General features: G+C 38.7%; 1 protein-coding gene across 1 annotated transcript; it reads right to left on the bottom strand.

Moving 5' to 3' along the window:
* Positions 1-5,958: 5,958 nt before the first annotated feature.
* Positions 5,959-24,914, bottom strand: ANO10 (anoctamin 10; the record flags this gene model as incomplete). The annotated part of the gene is made up of 10 exons (XM_010150502.1): positions 24,776-24,914; positions 23,509-23,691; positions 21,436-21,570; positions 19,667-19,786; positions 16,614-17,183; positions 14,526-14,581; positions 13,208-13,282; positions 12,060-12,242; positions 8,471-8,662; positions 5,959-6,087 (listed from the first exon to the last, which is right to left on the bottom strand). Coding segments are annotated over exons 1-10 (1,782 nt in total), but the record flags the coding sequence as incomplete, so codon positions are not given.
* Positions 24,915-25,612: the final 698 nt, after the last annotated feature.

The raw sequence follows: 25,612 nt of genomic DNA, 5'->3' as shown, positions 1-25,612 counted from the left end.
CGAAGAAAGGCTGAAGGAGCTGGGGTTTCTCCATCTAGAAAAAAAAAGAGAAGGCTCAGGAGGGCAGGAAGGATCTAATCACAGTCTTCCAATGCCTAATGGGTAGTTTCAGAAACAATGGAGAATGCCCTCTTGACAAGGATGTGCAATGAAAGGACAAGGGGCCATGGGCCACAAGTTGCTTCAGGGAAATTTTGTCTTCCCATAAGAAAAAAACCTCACAATTCTTTGCCATGAGAACAATTAAACAGTAGAACAGGTTGCCCAGAGACGTGGTGGACTTCCCCCCATTGGAATTATTCAAGACTTAGTTTAAGCTTGACAAGGCCCTGCATAACCTAGGGTCCTGCTTTGAGCAAAAGGTTGGACCAAATAATCTCCAGAGGTCCCTTCTAACCTCGACTACTCTATGATTTGACATGTGAAATGCTGCACCTAATGTTTTTTTAAAGTAGGACCTGTCACAAACACAGAAATTGTCTTGCTATAATTGCTTTTTACACAGCTGTTTTGCTTGAACTTTGCACTTTAACTCCATTAGTGTCAATGGATTTATACCCGTGTAGAAGCTGATGCAGCCTATTTTTTGTGCCTTTTCCCAATTTCTTTACTGTTTTAAGTAGGCCAGTATGTAAGTGTACTCTGCATAACCCCAAACTCCTCCTGAATTCCACACAAATAAAGCTGTTTGGTCCATACATGCAGAACACTGTACCACGCAGAACCAGGCCTCAACTCCACCCTGCTGCAATGCCAGTCATGACTGCTAAGAAACATGCCAACTAGTACCATTTCCTAAAGAGTAAAAATAAACACCCCAGCTTTATCAGGAAAAAACAGATAGCACTGAAATCCACTGCAAAATATTTAAGGATTTTTTTTAAGGAAGTAAAGGGAAAATACTTTAATTTTGATGTTACATGCCACCTAAAATTGCTTTTGCTCAGGAAGTGGATTGAAAAGATCTTCAACTGCACCCAGGTTGCAATACTTACTAATTTTCAAGTTTATCTAGAAAGCAAAGCATGATGATACCTAGAACCAGATGACAAATATGCCTTCTCACCTACTGGAATCCAAACTGCTTAACTGTGGCAGTGTTTCCCAGCTTCCTTGGCACATTATTTCAGAAACAGCTGTCAAGTTGGGTGTTGGGCCATTACATTAAGAGTGCTTAGCAGAAGCTTAGAGTACACAAGGAGACCTCTGATGAAGAAATACACTTAAAAAAATGAAACTCTAGGAAAAAGCAGATGTACCAGGCAACTCTCAACTGCTTTTAAACATACCACCACTAACATTTCAGCTTTATTATCAAGCTATAATTCCTGCTTTCCAGCCTTTGACGAATGTACTGTCAGCAATTCCTCACCCAGAAAAAACAAAGCTTAAGAAAGGGTTACTTCCTTTATTGCACTCCATACCCTTACAGGACTGACTTCATGAGCTTTAAAAAAAAAAAAAAAAAAAAAATTAAGATCTATTTCAAATTCTTATCAGGATTCCATGAAATCAAATCCATATGGCTTAATTCTTTACTGAGCCATGTTTACTACAAATGTGCTAGTCCTGCCCTTACACTAAGGTCCTCATCTTCATCTATACCAGAGCTGATTGCATTCTTTCTAAAATCGTATTTGTAGACTGGAAGATCAGATTTGATGCTACAGCCATCAAGAGGGCCCTCCGTTATTACTCAGTATTTCCAAGCTAATCCCCAAATGCCTCAGTGTGACGTAAAACATCCAGGCTAAGTCCACCTCTGCACAAAAGCTTTCTATCAGTTTAGTACATTTGAGTGCTGGACGCACAACGAGCTACCTCTGGAGATTAGGAGAGGTTCATGTTAAGCTGTACTTTACACTCATTGCTTCAAAACACTCCTACTGATGCGCTGTTTAAAAAAAATATCACTACACATACAGCTGAATTCTTGGACTCCACTTTTAGAGTAGTTCTGAAACTGATTTCATTAGCATTCTTCGAATTTATGTGAATCTAAACTAAAAATAGTTATCAGGAACAAAACCCTTTGTCAACAGTTTTCAAAGAAAACTTAAAAAAAGGAAAAAAGCACTGCAGAATTAAGTTTACATCTTGTTTTAATCCAATACTCCTACTATTCACCAAATTTCTTCGGAGTCATTTCCTCTTTTTTTTTTTTTTTTTTAAATCAGTGTAAGAAGACAGAGGTGATGGGGAAGAGTTTCACACAAGCACAGATGCTTGCCTGGAACGCCCTACTTCGCACCCATGGTTCAGAAGTATGTCCTATAGTAGAGCCTGAAGAACAAAACACACTATGGGATATAACTGTTCTTAGATTATGTTAATAAGGGCTTCTTGTTTCCTGCTCTAAGGACATTCACCTACTTCTTTGTAAACTGCACTTGCTGCACTCAGCATCTATCCATAACTAAAAGGGGACTTTCATGATTCTGCTCCTGGTTCAAATCGTGTTGCCATGGAAGCAGATGCTGGATTGATGAAAATAGGTCAACTGTTCAAAACAAAAAAGATCACTGTTTTAGTATTTTTAATTATTATTAAATGTTACTATTTTAATACCTACCATTATTTATTATTAAATGCTTAATGTTTTATTGTATTTACTTAGTATTTACTATGCTGATACAACACGTATTCCCACCAAAAGTGTAGACAGCAGTAGAATTAGTCTTGTTAATTAAAAAAAAAAAAAGTATTTTGCATAACTCTAAGGGCTGGGTGCAGAATGCTTGCAAGAATACCACACACTGTTCTTTATTACATCTGTACCAAGTCATGTCAAATGTCGCCGTACAAACATGTTTCCATTTGAAGAGTATTAGTATTATTAAAAAAGCACTCACATTTTTGGAAAAACTATCAGGACATGGCTAATACCTGCGCTTGGCTTTGGTAACAACAGTGCTTTTCCTGTTTACCTTTTCATCAAACAAATATATAAATATTCAACTGGAGTCTCAATTACTTAAACCTAATAAAAATATGTAATGACAGCTAAGATTTAAGTAGGTTATCCCATTAATTGAATATGTGAAAGCATACATAGGAAAGAAGCCTCCTGTGTTCCTTAACATTTTCACACTGCCTGATGTTGGCAACATTGTATAAACACACCACTAAAATTCTCACCTCCACCTGCAGCAAATACCAGAAAGTAAAATAACTCACCTCTATCACGTGTTTCTGAATCTCACTAGGTGATCTAAAATGCATTTCCATCAACACCCTGACACACCTGACAAATTTTTTTTCCTGTGCTGACACTGATGTAATTTATATGGACCGAGTTTGTCCTAGAGGTTGAGAGTAACGTATTCTGTTCCCAAATTGTTCTTTACAACTGAGACACACAGTTTAACCCTTAATAAAGGGGTATAGGAATACTGCCAATACATGAGATTTGTGCTCCTCTCCTAGTTTAGGCATCTTCCTGTAGATGAAGCAATACTTACAGGAGAAAGACCCAGTGGTGCCTAAGTCCCACAGATTTACTCCAGCACAAACCTACAACTACATGTGTCTTGCACATATAGATGCTTCTGCCCTGCTCCTTTTCACCGGTGAACTGGGTCAGATAGCTTCTCCCAGATCAATTCCCTAATCGGATTCATCATGCACCAGATAAAAGAAAGTGCCAGCGTAGCAGATAATATAGGAATAAATAACCAGGAGGCAAAGGCAAAACCAGCCCCCATCTCTTTAAGCTGCCATAAATCCACACTGCTGCTGTTGATAGTCCCATGGCATCTAGTAATCTTCTCACCTTTTGTAATCAGTGTTTTAACGTGAAATATGTACAACATAACTACTGATAAAAAAATAATTTCTGTAATTGAGAACATTTAAATGTCTCCACAATGGAAACTGTCTTCAACAGGAGTGAAAGTAATGTCTGTCGTGCTCATTGCCCTACAGTTTTAAGTAAATTTTATCTTTGGAGAACTCTTTTGGACTCCAGAAACTTCATAACTTCTGATGCAAAACATCTTGCAAGATTGTCCGACCCGAGATATTCATTGACTCCTTAAAAAAAACCCCACCCAACCCCCCAAAAAAACTCCACACAACAAAAAACCCCACCCATTAAGTTGCTAAATACTGTTTAAAATGTACTGAAACGCTGTCCCTCAGGAGACTGGGAAAGTTTTGAGTTTCACATTGAACGGTTTTGGAATTGTTTCTAACCAACAACATTCAAAAAAATCACATGGCTTTTTATGCTGCAGAAAAGTACTTTAAGACTCATATGTTGATTTTGTGTCCTTGCGTTTTCTCAGACAATAAGTAGTTTGTAATAACACAAAATCAGCCCCCTCCCCCAGAAAAAATGCAAACAAGCATATTGAATACTTGTGATTAAAACTATTTTGAAATATATCTCTTCTGATGAGAACACACTGGGTTGTTTTGGGTTTTTTTACTAAGAAGAGGAACAGAAAACTTGACTCTTCTTTAACCAGATGGTTGCCTTTCCTCTCCTCTGGTTCATCCAGCACTACCCTCCACCTGTCCCGTCACACAATGTAGTTAATTACAGAGCAGTAGGCTTTGCCAAAGTTGCTTCTCAGTGTAAGACAACATTTTTCCCTTTCCTCCCCTCTACTAATTTACCTTTTCTCTACAAACTTTCCCACCTTTATTTTCTTAATATCCCCTTCCACAGCATTTACAATTAATTTGAGATACACTGTTAAAAAGCAGTGCCAAGAGCTACCTAATTACCATGCTGCAATTCCTGTTGTCTAAAGGACTGCATACAAACAGAATTTAAACTTAGAGAGAAAAAGATTGGTATTCTCCTATGGTTTACCATGAAACAGAGGCCTGTCTGGAGACCTCGGAGTCAGCTTCACATTAAAACAGGTAAGATGGAAATAAATACTCGGGAAGCAAAGGCAAAAATAGCCCCATCTCTTTAAGCTGCCGTAAATCCATACTGCTTACATTTAGTCATAAAGTTTTCATAAAATGATCTTTCTGGATACACTGTCCAGTAACGAACTATAGCATTACATTTGCATTGCCAACTTACTTCAATATTAAACTACCCACTGAGGATAATGCAAATGTTCTTACATGCATAATGGAAGAATATATCAGCCTGTCAGAACATTCAAACTTCAGGAAGCCAGTTGACACTGGAAACCTTAAGGCTTGGAAAATAAAACTCAAAGCAAGCTTATAATTCATTGCATAACCCATAACACCTTTAAAAGCAACCAAGTATGTGCTCCTGCTGCACATCTGTAAGGTGACACAGTTTAACTACCCACAGACAACCCAGACATTTTGCCACAATAAAAGTAATGCAATTTCTAAAAGCTAAAATAGCATAATTTTGAAAGTCAAGGCAGTGAAATCCAAGAAAGCTCCAAAAGAAAGATACCTCAGGGCAAAGTCCTACAACCTCAGTTACACAAGATGCACATAGTCATCCCCCCATCCTTGCCTGAAAAGAAATGACACTCAAGAGTTACTACACAGGATTAGGAAAAAATGAAACCCAAATGGTGCTAGTCACTAGTATTTACAGTCATCATGCATATGTTTCAAATAAGGCTTAGACGAAACATCCAGGAAGATTATGTATAAGGTCTCCATAAGACCTTGTGCTGGGGCCACAAACCAAGTAGAGAAACATCCAGTTCACAATAACACGGTTATTTTGCTTCTTGAAATAGCACTATTTAAGTCTTGAAATGAAGCAATAAATACACAGGATCATGTGAATGCATGGAGAAGTATGGCAACAACATGCACCATACATGAAAACACAGAGGGGAAAAAAAAACCCAAAACACAAGACTGCGAAACAGTTCTTTGGTAGGGAAATCTCCATTTCCTTTCATATATAGAGGGAGAAAAAAAAATCTACTTCTTGGTATTATTTCCACTGTTGTTCATGTTATTTGCTACAAAAACACATGCACTGTTTGAAGGCAGACTTACCTCTACCAATGCCACAGTCAGAACAAGATCCATTTTGGAGTCTGGAAAAAGGGCATTCACTTGTGGAGACATTCCAATCAGTATGCAATTAGTGACTACGGAGATTACGCTCATAGTTTCAAAAGCCAACTGAAATAAAGCACAAATATATTTATAGTTATGACCATCGTCTCTAATTTACCAGTCCCCAAATTGCTCTGGACAATACCACTGTCTAAATCAGAACCTTAGAAGACCCATTATTTTAACTTGGTTTTTTTCCCTTCATCTTTTGAATTCTACGACATAAGACTCGCTTGGCAAGCAGTCCAGACTTCACAGGCTTGAAGAACAAGCAAGCACAAGACCACAACAAGGTCTGCAGTACCACAAAGGGGATCTGGCAACCCTGAATTTCTCTCTAATCTGATTTTTCTATGTGTGTATATGTGATTGCTGGGAAAAGTGACACGCTATTCTTCCACAATTCTGCAGTGTTGTAAAGACCTGGGCAAGTTACTTACAGACCACTAACACCCTAGATGTAGGTAATGCCAGACCACCTCCTGAAAAATTTGGGATAATCCTAAAAGAAAAAAGTGGACAGGAAAGCAGCCTTATGCTGTGTATCTTCACAACTCATAATCTGAACACAAAAAAAAAGTATGTACCCATTTACAGTCGTACTCCTGAACTTAATTTCTCTCAGGATAAAGGAAAAAATGCAAGACTTCTAGAGGAACTACTGGCCCCAAACACTTTGATTTTGAAGTTTTTGTCTGAATGTTAAGTAGCAGGAAAATGCAAGAATGGTTCAGATCTCCTGCCTTAAATCACAACCAGTTATACAAACTGCAATTTGTTGAAAGAAAGATTTATGTGTAAACACATGCAATTGCACAACTCTAAAAAGCTCTTGCCTACAGAGCTCCCACAAAATACCCGAGAGCATTACTACAGCATGACAATTACTTCTGTATATAACGGTTACTTATCCCAAGGTCCTTTCTGGTATGAGAAAGGCTGACATTGCATTGTAGAAATTGTCACCATGAATTAGCAGAAGTAACTTTCTCCTTGACAATAAGCTCATGGCTCAGCTCACCTGATAAAATAATCCCAGTATTCCTTTAGTAGAAATCTTTCAGCCAATACTCTTAACTTCCCACATGAAACAGAAAAGTAATGACTTTAAAATTTAGTTAATTCACAAAGCAAATGCATTTCTATTAGTTAAAAACCTACACAATAAAAATACCTCACATGACTGTACCATCAGTGTTATGGTTTTTCAGCCTATTTCCTAGATGGAAACAAACTGTTCTAGCAAACCAAATCTATCATCAAACCTGCAGCTACACGTGGAACTTCGGACCGCAGCCCCGTGTAAGTGGTGGTCACACCACCGGCCAATGCAGCTATGCCATCAGGATGCTGGCAGCATAGACTTGGACTGAGAAAATGCACCGGATTGTAATTTATACATTTTAATGACTCAGTATTAAAAGACTTCTGTAAGGTCACTTCATTAATACCGACGTACGTGTCTAAGGAACATTGCTCAGAACACTGTGTTTTTACAGTACGTTTCATCTGAAGTTTCCTAATTTTATCTCTCACCTTCCATTTGATTTATGTGGTAGCAATATTTACAACCCCCACCCCCTCCCCAAATGGAACAATCCACTACTCAGTTGTGCCCTTTGTTTCCATTACATACCATTAGAAAAGCTGATAAATAAACCTACAATTTGGATCATTCCCTAGAACCTTCCTCCAACTACATCACGCTCCTTATCAGGCCACTGCTATTGTAGCAAGCTGAAGCCTCTGGACATGACTTGATAGCCTTCTTTCTTTTCAGGAAAAACTCTGGTTTTGGAGGGGTTTTACAGGGTCATTTTTAGTCAGAATCAGTTCACTGAGGCAGCACACTTCAGCAGACTCTAAACTAGCTGGTGCTAGCATGATTGCATGGGCAAAGAACTGAGGACAGAAAATCCTTAAGCCAGTATTACTGGCATGAAATTGCTTAGGTAGACTACAGTGTTCAGGCTGTGCAGAATAGTCCAGCTCCTACTCACAGATCCAGGTTATTTTAAAATTAGTCAGCTTGAGTACCAGTAATCACAAGGGCACACAGCCAAGCACAGCTTAGGAATCCTAGTACTTATCTATCATTCTTCATTTTTTGGAAACCCATGCTGAGATCCACACTTTTGAGACTTCATTAGATGATACCTTTTCTAAAATATGGTGGCTGTAAAGAGCACCAGGCACTAACTCGCAGCTTAGCTTTGTTGCAGTGGCAACAGAACCACCATATACAAGGACTAAAGAAAGGGTTTTTCTTTTCAAAGGCAACGGAAAGACATATGGCCAAAACCCCTACAAAAACCACTACAGCTGGATAGATAGCGTCCAAACCCATTGAAGACAAAGTACCTGCTAAACCTTAAAGGCAGCTTTAACACATTTGTTGAAATCTCTTTTTAAAAAAGAAATTAATAGAAAATGAAACACAAAAAATTACCTGCCAAACACCAATATTTGCTGTGGGTTCCGCAAATGGCCTCTTGTAAACTCTACACATTTTTAAGGCATCAGAATATATTTCTGTGATGTTGTTTAACACCGCAAAGACAGCTGCCAGTGGATAAACACATGAGAAGAGACTCACATAGCCAAACTGTAAGAACAACTCCAGGTAATCATCAAAAGTACCCTGAAAAACAGAACAAGAATGACTTTAACCCCAAAAAAGTACATGAAAAAACCCACAGATTTAACAACACAGTTGTAAACATGTTTTCTCATCCCAAATTAGTTTATTGGGGATGACTGGCGGTAGAAAACAAAAATACACCTGGGTAATTGGGCATTACTCAGTTATTCAAAACTTCTCAATAAGGAGGCCAAGGTTTTTCCTTCTGCCTAACACATTTTCTGCAGTCACACTTCTTACCCTCACTACATGAAGTAATTGTATAAACACATTCATCCCATTCAAGTTCCTGACTATCTCAGTGAAACAGTTAGAGAAGGAACATTGGGGGGATAGAAAAACAGCATCATGCATTTAAACTGGCAGAACATTCTCCTAACATTATTGTGACAAGAAAAGTGTATTGTGTATTTTGGATTATCCATGGAAAAAAGGTCTAAACAGAAAGGTGGTTGGGATATAGGCAATTTTTTCTGGTATTTCTCCTTGTTTATTTCAAAATGTCTGTCAAAACTAGTGGCCTGCTTGAAGGCTGAAGAGACAGAATGCAGCACTGACATCTGAAAGGTGCAGTTAATGCAAACCAAAAAGACCTATTTTGGCAATGCATGGCATATCTATCACCTGATCTTTAAATCAAGAATGTGGATAAAAACTGATTAATTATTCCCATGTAGGTCATCATACATATTTGTATGTCAGTTTTGCAGTATTAATAGTATTTTTCTACAACTGCTGCAATTATTTGTGAAAGTGAGGAACAAACCAACGATTTTTAAAGAAAAAAAGTGTTCACTGAACAAAGGATGGCAAAATACCATGAATAAGTTAAACTAGGATGTAGCTATCCTGTATTTGCCCAGACCTACATAATGCCCTCTCTATATAAAATGAAATATTGAAAATAAAGACTTATTAGTAACTGACACTATTACAAGGAACCACATAAAATTGGTTTCGGCTCTATGCGTCAGAGACATGGCTCCCTACTCCTTTTTGCCAATTACAGCTGTTCAAGTGACTGCCCTCTCCAGCACCCAGTGCTCTTTTGCTAGTGAACGGAAAGAGGCAGCAGAAGACTGCGAGCTGAGAAATCAGCATGGGGTGGACATTAGCTTAATTCATCACTGGAGCGCATTTTCAAGTTGTGCAGTATAGCTGGATCTGACAAACTGATCTGCAAGCCAGACCCTAAGGAACTACCTAGTTTTAAAACCACTGAGATTCTTCCACAGAAACAGTTTGAATGAACTCTGAATTTTATTGAGGTCTTCCTTAGGAACGTTTGTGCAGGATCACCCACTGAAGTGGCAGTCACAGATTTCTCCCTGCCATCACTGTCTCAGGCAACCGTTACAGAGCAACACTGCCCTTTGTGCTCCTCCTTCTGGTAACTGCACAGTATTCCCACTGCTTCCTCACACCTTTATTTCCTTGTCCAGTACCTACTGAGTTTTAGGACAGCAAAATGTGGAAAGAATAGTATTTATTTTTCTCCTACTCAACTTATGACACTTTGTGGAGGAAGAGAAGCGTGATAGGATGCTACAGTAATTCCAAAGTGTGCCGTCGTCAGCCACAAGAGCAGCACGTAAACTGTGGCATCTAGGAAACAGAATCAGCAGAGAAATTCAGGGAGAAAATGAAAGACAGGAGAGAAGCAGAAATAAAGATACATAGATAGATAGATAGATAATTACTGCAGGATGTTTTTACATCTTAAACCAGGTTATGGGCTGGGGATTCGAAAAGTGTGAGAGAGAACACAAACAAAAAAAATAATTTAAGAGTAAATGAAGGAAGGAAAAGATAGCCTGAAATGCTGGATTCTGTCAAGACTCCCGCTAAACTCCTCAGTTAAACATAGTCAAATGCTTCCCCCTTGTGACAGATTTAATTTTAGAAATACTCTTGCCTGCTGACAGCACACTGCTTGCAAACAAACCAGTGGTCTGACAGGGCGTATTCACAAGCACAGCACAATTAAAATCTTCAGGTTGAAAATAAAATTAAGGCTTCAAGTACACAGTACCTTGAACTGAAACTGAGGCAGGAAGTGGACACCTCCAACGCAAAGTTGTAACTCAACAATTAACCTGTTGGGTCCCCGTGCAAAATTATTCAGGGCAGCACAGTACAACAGGTGCAGATGCATTTGATCCAGCTCTGTACAAGAGGCACTGGGCAACGTGACTCAAAGACACCACACTTGTGTGCGCCAGCTGGGAATCAGAAGGCAGCTCAGGGCTAAGAGGCAGAGCTTATTCGGTCAGGCGTACGAATGCCTCGTGCCGATACACAGCCTCTGGAGCTGTGCTGGTCTGTCCGCAGGCACAGTGCTGGACCACCAGGCACTAGCTCGGGATTTCTGCTGTGCTCTCCACTGTAAGACAGACATGCTCTCTAAATCTGCCCGCCCCCCCTCCATGTAAAATGTGCTAAATACAACCTTCCCAGAGGAACGCAAGTAGTATTGGTTTCACCATTTTTTCAATTTCAAAGGTAGCATTTCTTTTTCCTCTTCCCATTTCTTGGCACTTTATGCAGGAAGAGAGGAATCTGATACAGTATTAATATCAAATTCCGAAGTGCTATTCTCTACCTTTTACATAAAGGGTACACTATCTACACATCATCCTCCTTCTGTAAGAGTGTAAATCGTACAGTACTGAGGCTCTTGTTGACTGTGCTTGCAGCATCTGACCAAGCAAGTTGTCAGCCACTCTGCAAGGCCTTAGCATACACACTGATGTCTACTTTGTCAATTCCTTTAGAGCTGCAAGTAATGAACCACACGAAGCCTGTTAAATACAACCGAGAACTGTACTGGGTAGGAGGCGGTCAGGAATGGAACTAAGAAGATGGCAAATACCAAAGCTGTGGTTTCAAGAAGCAAGAGCTTCTGGCAGTAGTACTGAAGAGCTGGTCCCTTCTGCCCTCTCCATTTTTGGTCCCACCCAGACAAAAGCAACCTCTCTCAAGCTGTGTTTTCACTGACAGCTTAAACTAGTATCGCCACAAAACCAAACTAGAACAGACACAGCTTCTCCCACTCCCTGTGCCAAGCTACTCATCCTCATAGCCTTCAGGCTACCTTGGAGATCAAGGGCATATTACACAAATACTTCTTTCCAGTGATGCAGGGTTAGGTAGCTCCAAATTCAGCTGCTCATTCGCACCCCTTTGTGCTGGTCTGACTGGGGTGCTGTACTGTATCACCTTCTCGATCCAGTGCAGCATACAGCTGTATAAACAACACTACTAGCAAAACTGATGAATCTGGAAATAAGCTGCCAGACCAGCCAGCAAGCAATATTTCAGGTTGCACTGGGCGACGTCTGAGTCAACTGCAGCCCAGAAAAAAACCTTCTAACTCCTTCACAGTAGTAAAACGTACCAAGTAAGTGCCCATTTCTCTCTCCAAGTTGACTTGTTCGACTAACGACAGGTCCACATCTGTTTTCAGAGAACACATGCGTTTCTTCATCCTCTTCTTATGTCTCTTTTGGAGCCAGTACGGAAGCAAGGATTCTGCAAACTGATTGAGGATCTGCGAAGTTATCAGCAAAGTGGCCAAGCTCTGAAATTTAAAAAAAAAATTTAAAAAATCAATAGTACTGTGATAAACCTATAATCAATTCCAGTGCTGTGTGTTATAGTAACACCGTAAGTTGTTATGCTAAAACAAAAGAAGGCCAGCCTAACAAAGCTAGCAATAGCATATGCAAAGTATAGCTGCTCCAGTTCCCATCCTCTGCTATGTGCTGAAAAGGAGAAAATTGGAGTTAGATGTATGAATATTTTGTGGATCTGGATGCATCTTGGACACAGTACAGAGAGTCCAATGAAGGGTAAGGATACACACTTTACGTGCCAATGCCAATCACAGCTAAACAATGACCTGGTTTATGTTTTTTTTTTTCTTCTTGCTTTTTATCTATACCAAACATGAGATTCTTTAAGGAACGTCAAGCATTTTGCTAGAGATCTCTTCAGAAGAACAGAGATCCTGAACTGAACTTCTTGTTGTTTGGTTCATTACATTTCGAGCGAAAATATTTTCCTCATACCTGATTTTCATGCATTTGAGCTCAATAGATGTTAACAACAGAAAGCCGATTTAAAATACCAACAACAAATTATTTTTGCTTTTATTTGTTCTCGGCTCCTCACTGCAGCCGCAAACTTAATCGTTCTTCTATCCTCAAGAGTCCCTCATTAAAACATTACAGAGAAAACCATTTTCTAACATAAAGAGAAAGAAGGAGGAAATGAAAATTTTCCAGCCTCATCTGTGTGAGGGGATAATCAATTTATGTGAGAACAGTTACCCATTTATACGTAGAGAAAGAATTGCTCCACTCTTATGATTCTGCAACTGTGCTAGAGGAACTGAAAACAGAAGCTGGATTTCTTAGAATATATATATGAAATATATTCATTGTCAATATTTTTAGAAAAACAAATACAAACTGAAGTCCTGTTTCAATCAATCCTTTATTTTCCTAGATTCATCAACATTCTTAAGACATTCTTGGAACTCACCTGCCTCAAAAGCTTCATATCAAACAGCACAAAGGCAATGTAGAAGAGAGATGCGAAACAATTTAAGAAGTTGAACTGCAAATAAAAATATGTTATTAGTACTCAAGCAAAATTTAAAATGCAGCATATAATCTAACTTCACAGTTACCTTGACTAAGTAGCTTCTATGCAGATGTAAACCATTCATTAAAATTTTCTTTACCATTTTTAAAACATAGGTCAGAAAAACTCATTTTCTATATAGGTCTTATTCAGATTTTCATTTGACAAGCTTAATGCTTTCCTGAAGCCTGATATACAAAGGGAACTACACTTCAATTATGAAATACGGACATTAAAAACACTTCACCTTCTACTTAACTTCCATCTTTTGGCAGTTTCCCCACAGGTAACACAATAAAAGGGACATATTCATCTTAATTTAGGGTAATTTTTTTTTCCAAATAAATATTTTATCAACATCTATGTGTTGGATGACATATCTAAGGTCTTTTCCAACCTAGTGATTCTATGATTCTATGATCTCAATACATCCAACCTAGTGATTCTATGATCTCAATACGTGCAACTGTTCCTTGATATATGTTAATTCACCTTTACGTTTAATCACTTCCAGAGGTTCTATGGAAAAGAACTCTGGAAGAGAATTAAATGATCTTTTCAAAAAGGAAAATAGAAGGTTAAGTCTCAAAAATCAGGCAATCTTTCCAACTGCTTTTACTTAATGTCTTGTGTGGGAATTCAACATTTATAGTACAGTTTCTCAGAACCAGTGTTTCACCTGGATAGACACCTAAGAGAGCAACATACATACATACACACACAAATGCTACTTGTTGAGAGACACAAAGTAAACAGATCTATTTATAGTATGAAGCGCATAGGAGCAGACTGATGGACACTTATCTGCAGCCTCCTCTTACTGTTTGTCTGAATGTTAGTCCAGGTGGAAGTTAATACATGAACATTTCAAAATACAGTTTGACATAAAATCTTGCAAAAAGTGAAAGGAACATTTCCCAGTTGAAGACAGGGCCACATCAGTTAACTGAAAAACTTCGATATACAGAAGCCTAACAACAGAACAAATCAATACAAACAAAACCCCAACTGTCCACTCTTAAAAAGAGGCATCTAAAAGAGTCTAGCAGTTACTGCATCCACAACAGAAATCCTGTTCACTATGATATCTGTGCTAGTATTTGGCCTCAAACAAAACGGTAGGGTCAGTAAGATAATGCTAGGAAAGCACTAATAAAAATACATGACAAGTTCTCTTTTTAAATAATCTTAAAAGCTGCTTATACTACATACTTACCACTAAAACCTTCAGAATTAAATGATTCTGATAGGAAGATTCCAGCCTGTGATTTTCTAAAATACCAACAAAATTAGTGATTAATAAATAGCAGAAGGCATTAATCATATCCTAGACATTGTTATACAAAGAGTAAACAGACATTTTTCCCTCACCTAAAAATTACTTAACTAATAGTTTATGGGGAACAGTTTACAGAAACATTGTCATCTCCAAGGAACTTATAAGAGACCCTAACCTCTAAAGCAAGTCTAGAGCACATGAAGTTCAACAGATGCATTACTTATTCTAAAATTCAGATTTTTCAGTTCATTCAAGATAAACTGTCAGAAGCTGGTGTCTCAGGAAGGCTGGCTACTATGGGGTGGAAAGGGAAGCGAATGGGAAATTTCCCATTTCTTTTTGCTACTTTGTCAGACTGTACCTTGAAAGCCCTGGCTAAGCAGTAACTGTGGAGGCAGCACACTAGCATAAGCTGTGCGAACAAGGTTGTGAGACCATCACCTATGGCCCTTGCTCAGGGCAGAACAGCAGAGTTGGTACTCTGACAGGTGTGAAGCTGGACCTGACACACAGAAGCAGCACTCAAGGGACCTGAAGGCAATTTTTCCTTTTAGCTTTCACTAAATGATCAGTTTCCATGATAAATAGGCGTGAGAGATGTACTTAAAACCACCTGAGATTCCTCCCTAGGCTTTGCCAGTTGAGCTGTTAAGTCAGATCTAAGCTTAAAATAAGCCAGGTGGGAGGAGAGGTAGGACAACCAGATGAGCTCTTCATCCTGTTCACAGTATGGTAGCATAAACGTGTTGGACAGCACAGAAAAGGCACAAGCTGTCAGTGTAGGAAGTTACATAATACTGTTGCTGCTGAACGTGAAATATTAGCTTAAAACCAAAAATATCCAGGTTGAAAAAAAGCTTGGATTACCTGTTCAAGACATTTTTGTCCACCTGATTAATACAACTGAGCGTTTTGTAAAAAGGCTTTTTCTTGAAGTTTAATAAAAAATATGAAACAAAACAGTCAGTTGAAACCTAAGTTTTAAAAGTCATTATTTATATAAAATCCCTGAACAGTCAGTCATAAACAAATGAAGAAATTGCTTGGTTTTACTATTGCTGCTGTCAGCTGAATCTGCTGAGCAAATCATTTTGGCACACATAACTGATCCGCATTTCAACACCTCTCTTCATTCTGTGTTCTGCATCAATCTCCCTTTTGCTCAGCCTTTCTTAGGTTAATTTTCTGGGCCTCCAGCTTTAGTAAGCTGGATAAACGTATGCTATATGGAGCTACACAAACCACTTTACTTCCCATTAGCTGCATCTATTAACTTTGTCTGAAATTGTCTGCACGTATCTGTAGAAGTGCTAAAATTCAGAATAAACACTAACATTTCACCATCCTAACGTCAGGTTGCACAACATAGGGCCCAATCTGTTAAATAAAAGTCACATGCACATGGAAAACAAGGCAATCTATTATAACATTCCTCCTCTTCTGAGATCACCCAGAGGAAAATATTTCGATAGGGATGCGAAATCTTAGTTTTCGTTACATATATAGCATACACACACACTCTCGTATTACATTTAGTTGATGGGTTTAGATTTTGTTCCATTATCTCAATGCCTCTGTCCTCTGCACAGATACATCAGTAGACTAAAGCATATTTGGCAAACCCAGGTTGCGGATGCAAAGTGCCAGGACAGCCCCTCCTGCCATCCACCTCTGAGCTCCCATCCTAACAATCTCGCTTTGACCCTTTTGCCAACACTGTGGCCAATATAGCTAGAGAGCTAAATCAGGGAAGGGGGACTTCTATGCCATAGGCAGAGAGGCAAGGATGACCCTTTTTGATGGCACACTAGACCTGGGCCAAATTAAACCAAACGTGAAACTGCAGTCTCAGAACACTCAAAATACATGTAGGAAGTTAAAATCTCTCATACCCCACAGTAAAAATCTACTTCAGGAGATTTCTTTAGCATTCCATTGAACAAGAAATAGTAACATCTTCTACAAAGAAACAAATTCTAAACAACTGGGATTCTAACTTTAAGGAAGAATAAACAACTTTCTTACCCCATGATGTTAAGAATTCAGCAGCATATCGATAGATACGGTTCATAATTTCAATCACAACAGCATATATGATGCTGGGCACAAACAGCATCAAGCTGCTGAAGTTGGACTCATTCTCTTTATGATAATCCAGAGCCCACTGTTCCAAGTCGAAGTAAATCATCATCACATACAGCGAGAAGTAGAGGCAAAGGCACACAAATGGTAAGGACACCAGGTAAATCCGTATCTGTCTCTTAATACTCGAGTACACCGGTTCCTCCCTCCCAGTGACGGGATTGATACCCAGGGTACCATGGAAACCTGGTCTTGGTTCTTCAAACTGGCGTTTCATCAAGAGCGTCCCCCAACAGTATGTCACGACGGCACAAATCCGCTTCCAAACTTCCAGTATCACAGTGGACCAGAGCAGATTGAATGTGGCAAACATCACATATTTGTCATAGTCTTCCCATGCAAACACATAATAAGGAATCCCGATAACAGCCATTGGAATCAAAGCAAATGTGAAGTACTCTAAGAAGCCAAAGTAGAGAGCAATGGTCTCGCCAAAGTAGCAGCGTATCTCATCTGCAGAGAAAAACGAATCAATTAAGACTACACTTAACAGTGTAACATCAAACTTGACTTTACATGACCCCTTGGCCCAATTTGTTTTTCTAAATAACACAACAAACATTTTTTTCCCCTCCTTTTCCCATGTTCCAAAACCTCCAAAGGTTATTTGAATTATTTTTAATGTTTTCATGTATATATATACACACACAAGCATATGTACATATATTTAGATGGTAGGGAAGTCGAATATCTCAGTACTTGACATATCAACATCAGATATCTGGGTGGAGGAGGACACCCCACAAACGAAAATACTAGCTTTCTTGAAAACAGAATCTACAAATTAATGGCTAGGATGGCACGGAAGACATCTGGTACAGAAAACAAACAGCGAGTGATACCTAACCTCTGAAGCTTCTCACAGGTATACGTACACCTGGGAAATAAACGTGTTTCAGTCTGCTCAGGGCCATAAAGGACTAGTTGTGCTTTGCCAGCCCTCAAGGAACTAAAAGGAATAAATCTTTAATATTAAACATGCCAGCACGTCCAGGCTAAGACATTCCCTTCCACAAACAACTGGTACGTGAAACGCACACTTCCCGTAATCACTGAGTTTGTCTGCTCATGTGTCCTAAAGACCTGAAAAATACACTACTAATGCATATATTTCATGACAGATGTGTTGCCACCAAAAGAAGAGGAGATCTCACTTATCTTAATACTAAGAAAAAAAAAAAAGTAGGCATAATATCCAACATAATCTGAAATGGCACCTCACAATAAAATATAGAAATGCCCAGCAAAGCGAGTTTAGAATGCTGACATCTCTTTTAGCTTTGCCTCCTTGGAAGATCAGATTGCTTTTATGCCACTGCTATGTATTCCCCAGCGTATGAAAAGAGCGGTGACATCATGACCCCTGACCCAACACCGAAAATGTACTCTCCATAGCAGACTAGCACATCAAAAACTTCTGTGCAATACCAGAATATTCCTATGGCTTGTGGTTTACAAAACACTGCAGCAGAAGTTCACAACTTGTAAGTTTCTGAAAGCAAGAAGGAAAGGCATACAGACAGAAGAATCAGCACTCCAACATCCCTCTTAATCAAAAATGTAGTAATAAGTAAGTTCAAGTGTAGGCCATTAGCATCATTTCACTCTCCAAACACACAACATGAAAGAAATCCCTAAATTAGTACATGCATAACAGGGTTCAAAGGATTTACTTCCAAGTTTTCTATGCATTCAGTGTCAGGAAAAAAAACCCAAAGCCTCCTGCATAAACAAAAGACAAGCACACAATAAGACCCCTAACACAACACTCTGGACGCAGGCATTATCAAGCCAGATCTTTAACTTCCTCTAGCTCAGGAAAGAGTCTCAAGCAACTGCAGAACCCAAAAATTAACAATCAGGTAAACTTCCAAGTGTTTATTTTCTTATTTTTAATTTAAGTTTACAGGCTTAGAATTAACTCTCCATATTGTCAGACCAAATATAATTTTCATTTCATCTTATTGAGTGTATAAAATAGACTGAAGTGAAGCTGGCACACAATAACATGCAGTCTTCATACAATGAATTTAAAACAAACAGTTGTAAACACACTTTTGACATGCCTACAACTCACAATAGCTTTTGGAATTCCAGACATAGAGGAGCTTTCCTGTCAAGAGTCAGTTTGAAAGAAAACAGTCTTGGCTTCGTCCATTACCACTTTGCTGGCTTTTGTGATGTGCAGACTGTTGTTATATGGAAGTTTGCAGGCACTGAACCTGCAGACTGTGAGCCACCAATTTTGTAGGTCTCAAACAGTTACAGAGGAAATGTTGGAAGAGTAAGAACTTGCACAACCCATAAAAGAGCAATGGTGTGATTTCAAGACTCTGTGCTAGATGGTCACAGGGCAAATGCTGAGCTTTTGAAACTTCCCACAAGCTCCAACTTGGAAACTATGGCCAAAGACCTACATGGCACAGAATTAAAAAAAAAAAAAAAAAAAGAGAGACAGCTACCTGAACATCCAGCACCTCACTCCGAATACTTGTATTGTGTGTCATGATAGGAAAAGATTATCCTACAGCCAAAGAAAATTCAACGAAGAGACCTCAGCGGTGCATGTGAACAAGTCTGGAAATGAGGATGCTTCTTTAACCAGAGCCTAAGCTGCTCTGCTGGTTGCAAGACCAGTAAAAACAAGGCTGGGTAGCAAAAGGACTTTGCTTCACAATGGCCAACAAAGCAATTTGGGCAGAAAGGTAATATGAGAGGGGGTGAACTGCAACGGGAAATTGGGGATGTGAAAAGAGTAAACTCTTAGTGAAACAAGACTTCTTGGTACAATACTTCCCTTTCACATGGGAGTTTTTCTATAGAGGCTAAATGCTGGGGCCGAAGTTAGGAAGGACACTTGGTCTTCTCACACAAACTGAAAACTTCTCCAGAAGAAACCCCACACTCAACCTGTAGTGGAGTAAGTGTTCACATACCTAGAGGTTGAAAGCCAACTTTGATTCGGCCATACCAGCTGTGACGGAGCTTTTTCAACTCTTCTCTATCGTGCAGTGGGAAAATCTGAACTAGAATACCACTGGTCAATAATCTTCTCACTAGAAGGAAAAAGAAAAAGAAAGGTACCTAGTACTCTTGCAAAGGACAATGAACGTGCTATAAGCCAACAGGTTACATTATGTACTTACGGGGAGCCTGAAGTTACTCTGAAATAAATGTAGCATTCAAACACTCAAACCAAATTGTCTGCATGTTAGTTAGAACTTATCCCATGCAGACAGCAGTTCTACCTACTCCTACAAAGACTGCTGTGCACTGGAAGAGAAGGACTAACCTTTTTAGATCTACTAACTATTCCATGGGATTGCAGTATAATCAGTTGCAGCTTGAATAACCAGAAGTGCTGCAGAGTCAGAACTGAAATGCCCTGTGTAGTTCTGTGGGGACAGGTCTGGCTCCTGCATTTGAGCCAAGAAAGGCATAGCAAATCAAACTGACATAGCAAAACCAATTGTAGAGCTATTGTTGTATTCGCTGTGGGAAAGATACTAAAATCATTTTTGAATTATCGATTTACAGGAATTCATAAACGACAACACATCTTCACAGCAAACAAACCAAATATTCCACAATTTGTAATTAACTTTGTTATGGAAAGCAAAACTACCTGTGTGTATAAACAATTAACACACCACTCTGAAACTTACAACCACAGAAATATTCAAAAAGAAAATCAATTCAAGAACAGGAGAAAGGAGGCACTGGAAGTCATGTGACCTTTTTTACCACTGCCTATCAGGATCTACTTGACATAACTAGAAAAATACCTCAGCTATATCAAAAATTACCAGTGTAAACTCACCTGACATTTAGATTTATTTACATTTCTTGAACCACTGAAACACACAGAACTCTTTCTTTGATGACCAACACCAATGAATAAAGACAACATCACTAAAAGTACATAAAAATATTAAGATAAATTATCCTAAGAAACTGTAGTATCTCTGCCAGCAAACTAGTTCCAACTACCGTAAAAACAGCACTGGCTCACATCGCTTCTTTCGCCCATAAAAAGGAAGAGCTCTTGAAACAAAGAGAAGTATAAATGAAATCAAATTAATTAAATAAAATTTCCTTCCTTCATTTTGTGAAATTTATAGCTCTGGAACACTGTTACTCACTCCAGTATTTTTATACAGAGACAAACCAAGTATATCATTATGTCATTTTTTTAAAACAAATATGTTTTGTACTAATTATAAAAAAAAAGGGATGACATCAATATACGTGAAAATTATCTAACTGAAAAGAACACAAAGCCAGAGTCTCAGCCGCACAGACAGACTCGGGTCTCAGAATGAAGACTTGGAATGGCCTCTGGAGGTCTTCTAGTCCAACTTCCTGCTCAAAGCAGGTCCAGCTTAAATTGTCCTGCCTAGTCAAGATCTAAAAGTCTCCCAGGACAGAGTTCCCATGATCTCCCTACAACCTTGTTCCAATATTTTATTACCCTCACTGTGAAAAACATTTTCTTAATATCTATTCAGAATTTCTCTTGTTGCACTGTGCATCCATTGTGTCTTGTCCTGTCACTGTGGAGCTGTGAGAAAACAAACTTAAATGAAAAATACTGAGACTTTAATGTCTGAAGGATTTCTCTTCATTACGAGAATACTAAGGTTTTTTTCACCAGGAACACTATCCTTCGCACAACACTGAGTTACAGACAAACTACATTGCTTACCAATTGATTTTCCTGGATACAGCTTTGCCTGAGGATATCCAGGGATCATTTTTTCATCTTTAGCTCTCAAATTTTCGAGTTCATGTTTGATGATATACTGACACTCCGCCATTGTAAGGAAATTGTGACTGTCATCTAAATCAAAAAGAAGGCAGTATGAAATTGCGCAGCATATGAAGACAACCCTGGCAGCAAATAACTATCAAAAATTACCAGAATTGGAAAATAAAAAAGTGACAACTACTGCCAACCAATACCCATTAACAAAATCTCCACTTTTTAAAATAAACTTCTTGTGAAGAAATTTTCTAACTGGCACGTTGGCCACTGCATTTTTCACTAACCAGGTTAACGCAGAGAACAAATCACTCGAGACAACGACACCCCCCCCGAAGCACTAGTTGCTGGGGGCTGGGATAGTATAGCAGCAAGTACAACATACTTTTGCCTTGCTGAAGGACTGTTAAGCACCTACTATTTGCCAGTCTCAATCTCCCCTTTCTGCCACACAGTTGCTGATGTGTTGTCCTAACATCTTAGTGTGTTGTTTTATGAAAAATCTCCTTTTCAGTAAGCATTTCGCACCAAATGTCACAGTATCTTGTTCTTTTGTTGCCCACACAACATAACAATAAGCCATTTGAGACAATTCTGATAAAAATAACAAAAAGAAGAAACCTTAAAAAAAAAAAAAGCCCAGATTTTGAAGAGCTACAGCAACAAACTTCTTATTAACCCCAGAAATTTATCATCAAGGAAACAGAGTCTGGTTTCCTTGAGATAATGCCCACTTGATTATCTCCCCTCCTCGGGAATAAGAACCTATAGGGATGGCCCTAAATATGCTAAGTAAGAAGCTAAATCCAACAAATCACTAATACAAATAATAACAATATGGTATCAGTTAAATTGTGAAACTGGAAATATTGCTAAGACAACACAGGCTGCAGGGTTTCTTTTGTAGATGACATTTTTCACCTCACTAAGCATAGTCAACTGTTTTATCCTCCGGTAAGATCTGGACAAAACTAAAATTATATTAGTGTTTTAAGAAAAAAGACCAGGTGATACAGCAAAAATTATCTGTAAGTTTACAGTAGTTGGAGTTCCAGCTGCTACTAGAGAATCTGTTAGCAATGACAGTCAGATTAGCATTAAGAATGGAAATGCATGAAAGAAACAGAAATGGCACCTTTGCAACTGACAGTTCTTCCCAAGGCATCCTCATTTCAGGAAAGCAAGGTGACAAAAGACACAACACTGCAAGGGTTATTGAACAGAGCGGTAGTGTTGAATAAACCGACACCAAACACACAACGAAACTCAACTTCATTATTGTTTTGGACAGATCCAAGAACCTTTACATTGAAAGTGTGGTGAAAAGCATCACTGAAACGGGCACATGAAAAAGTATTAGCAAGACTAAGCTGGAACTCCAATATTTACCTGGAGAGCAAAATGAGTTCTGCCACTGTAGGGGGGTTAAATACCTTACAGGTAGTGCATTCAAAGGAAAATGTTACTGTGTTGGCACCTCCTTAAAATAAAAGGGCATGATCTCACTAATCATGCCCATATTCCACTGAATGGCTCTGTACTGTTATTTAATTCTGTTTGATGTTTAAATATAACAGAGTAAAATGTTTATATTTTCCCCAGCTAATTATAAGATAATAAGCCTCTACACTGGCTCACTGATGTTAGTAAGAAATTAAATTGTTGTGTTAATTGCTCGCATTGGTTGTTAATCTGCACTCATGTTTATCAACCATATTTTTTGTTGAAAGTAAGACAAGAAATCTTTCATACAAACAAGAGACTATTTGGAGCATACAAAAGCATGAAGTAAAACACAGGCAAAAAGCAAAAGCCATGTGAAAAGAAAAAAAAATTCATTATATGCTCTGAATCTCCAGAGGTAAAAATGAGCATTTTTTCATGGCTTGCTCTTCCCATTTCTGTTCACTGTTACCATTCCAAGGAATAGAAAGAGCATGAGAGATTTAACTGTGTAATTGCTTATCATCTTTAGCTACAGCTTTGCAACAACTGAAGAGCCCTCAAAGTGCTTACCTGCAAAATCTTTGAAAGTTTTTCTACTGCTGTATGTAAAAGTTCTCATCGAGTTATCTTTACATTCCTTCACCAAACCCACAGTTTCAGCTCCCAGCAACAGCCTTAAGTCAGAAGCTCCAACCAGATAGATATTTTCATCTCCATTTTCTGTGACCAACGGTTTCACCAGCAGTTGCGCACCTTTTAAAGAAAGGCAAAAAAGGAAGAGAACACATAAAAACTACATCTCAAAGCATCCATCATACTGGACCTAGTTATCAGGAGCACTGAAGCTGAACCTGTTTAAGAGCACACAGAATTAAGGCTTTGACAGAACCTGACTTGTGGTGTTCAGAATCTTGCAGGGTCACCCCCTGATTTAGCCCTGTTTTTGTGGAAGTGCTCACAGACACTGAATCGGAACAACCGGGACAGTTTGGATCTACTCCCTGTCATGCTCATATCACGTAACCAACCAGTGCTTCTGCAAAGAGTTCCACTCATTTTAAGGAAACTAGACTTTGGAAATAGAAACATCCCTGACTTATCCAACAGAGGCCTGAAAGCAAGCTTGTAGTCATAAATCCAATAGCCATGGAAATATTACTGATCACAAGGCATAAGCTACAACAGCCATAAATGCTGCCCTTCTAAAAAACATTTTGAAAAGTCTAAGGAATTACAAATTAATTAGCCGAACTTCAATTCCTGAAAGTATACTAAAACGAAAAATGAAGTATTGCCTTTGTAAGAGCCTACAGGCTAGCAAAAAGATAATTAAAAGCCAACATGAATTTATCAGGTTTAAATTGCTTCCTGCTAACTCAATTTCATTCTGCAACAGGGTACCAAGTCTTCTGGACAGGATATAGATGTGACGCGTCTTATTTCAGCAGGGCTTACAAGACTCTCTTAACCAACAAGAGAAATACGCTCTAGATGAGTAACATAAAAACCGGTATCAAAACAATGTTGAAGGAGATGTTATCATCAGGTTTCACCGCAAAAATGGAAGGATTCTAGAGTTCAAGAGGTATGCCCCCTTCAACCAGTATTTTCATTCCTAACTGGGTTAACAGGGTTCAGTTATTAGCTTTTCACAATACCGGCACGAAGCTCTACTCTCACAAGAAATTAAGCAACCTCAAAAATGTGAAATGGAGGGGGATTAACAAAACAATAATTAAACTACAAACTACCTGAAAACTAATTTTCTGTAAGTCTTCATATCATAATGACAGCCAATTTGATTTCAAAGTGTTACAGAAGATCATACTGTACTCACCTCCGTTGGCTTTTTTGTCTACAATTCGTTTGGTGAACCACTCTATGGTTTTCTCTTTGGTGCCTTTTGCAAGCTCAATTACTACTAGAGGCCTGAAATTAGGTTCAGAAGAATCCAAGAAAGACCAGCTTTCCGCCATCTTTTGAGAGATTGCTGAGTACAAAAACAAAACAAAAATTGCAGTGCTAAGTAAATATTTAATTTCAATCTAAAAACCACAGAACTCTACAACTGTGAGTTACAGGTGTCTGTGCTTCGCAAAGTGACAGGTGCCCATTTCTGTGACCTACTGACAAGAACAGTTTGAGTAACCTCTCCAACTGTTACTTGGCAAAATGCTCTGAGTCTTCAGTGGCATTTTCATTCTGCCCTATACATAGGAAGATTGTTGTTGCTATGCATAGCAAAGTAGTAGTGATGAGAAAGCAAATAATAAATAAAAAGGAACTAACATCAAAAGCAACAGCTTGCAACTTCCTACAGTGTATCTGTCAGCAAATGAAAACATTAACAGAAGAGCACATTGATCAAACAGAGAGCTAAAACCAATAAGCTTCTCCTGGTAAGGGTAAGCAAACACATTATACACTTAAGGTGGAACCCTCTCAGTTAATATCGTCAATCTTTAACCATACCAAGGAAATTTATACCACCTTGGGTAGGCGAGCAGGAGACCTATGATACAGATAGGCAAATTATGCACAAATCACTTAAATGACTTGTTGAAAGATACAGACCAAGTGTTCTGGGACAAAGTCCAGCTGCAAAGCATTGATCATCAGCATAGCTTTATATGTAAATAGCTCAAATGATCTAAATGAACCTTTATAGAACCAT

The sequence above is a fragment of the Eurypyga helias genome, unplaced genomic scaffold, assembly GCF_000690775.1.
Source record: "Eurypyga helias isolate BGI_N326 unplaced genomic scaffold, ASM69077v1 scaffold6454, whole genome shotgun sequence".
In the NCBI taxonomy this organism is placed as follows: Eukaryota; Metazoa; Chordata; class Aves; order Eurypygiformes; family Eurypygidae; genus Eurypyga; species Eurypyga helias.
The sequence above is the reverse complement of the archived record's forward strand: the minus strand, read 5'-3'. Positions and strand labels throughout refer to the sequence as shown.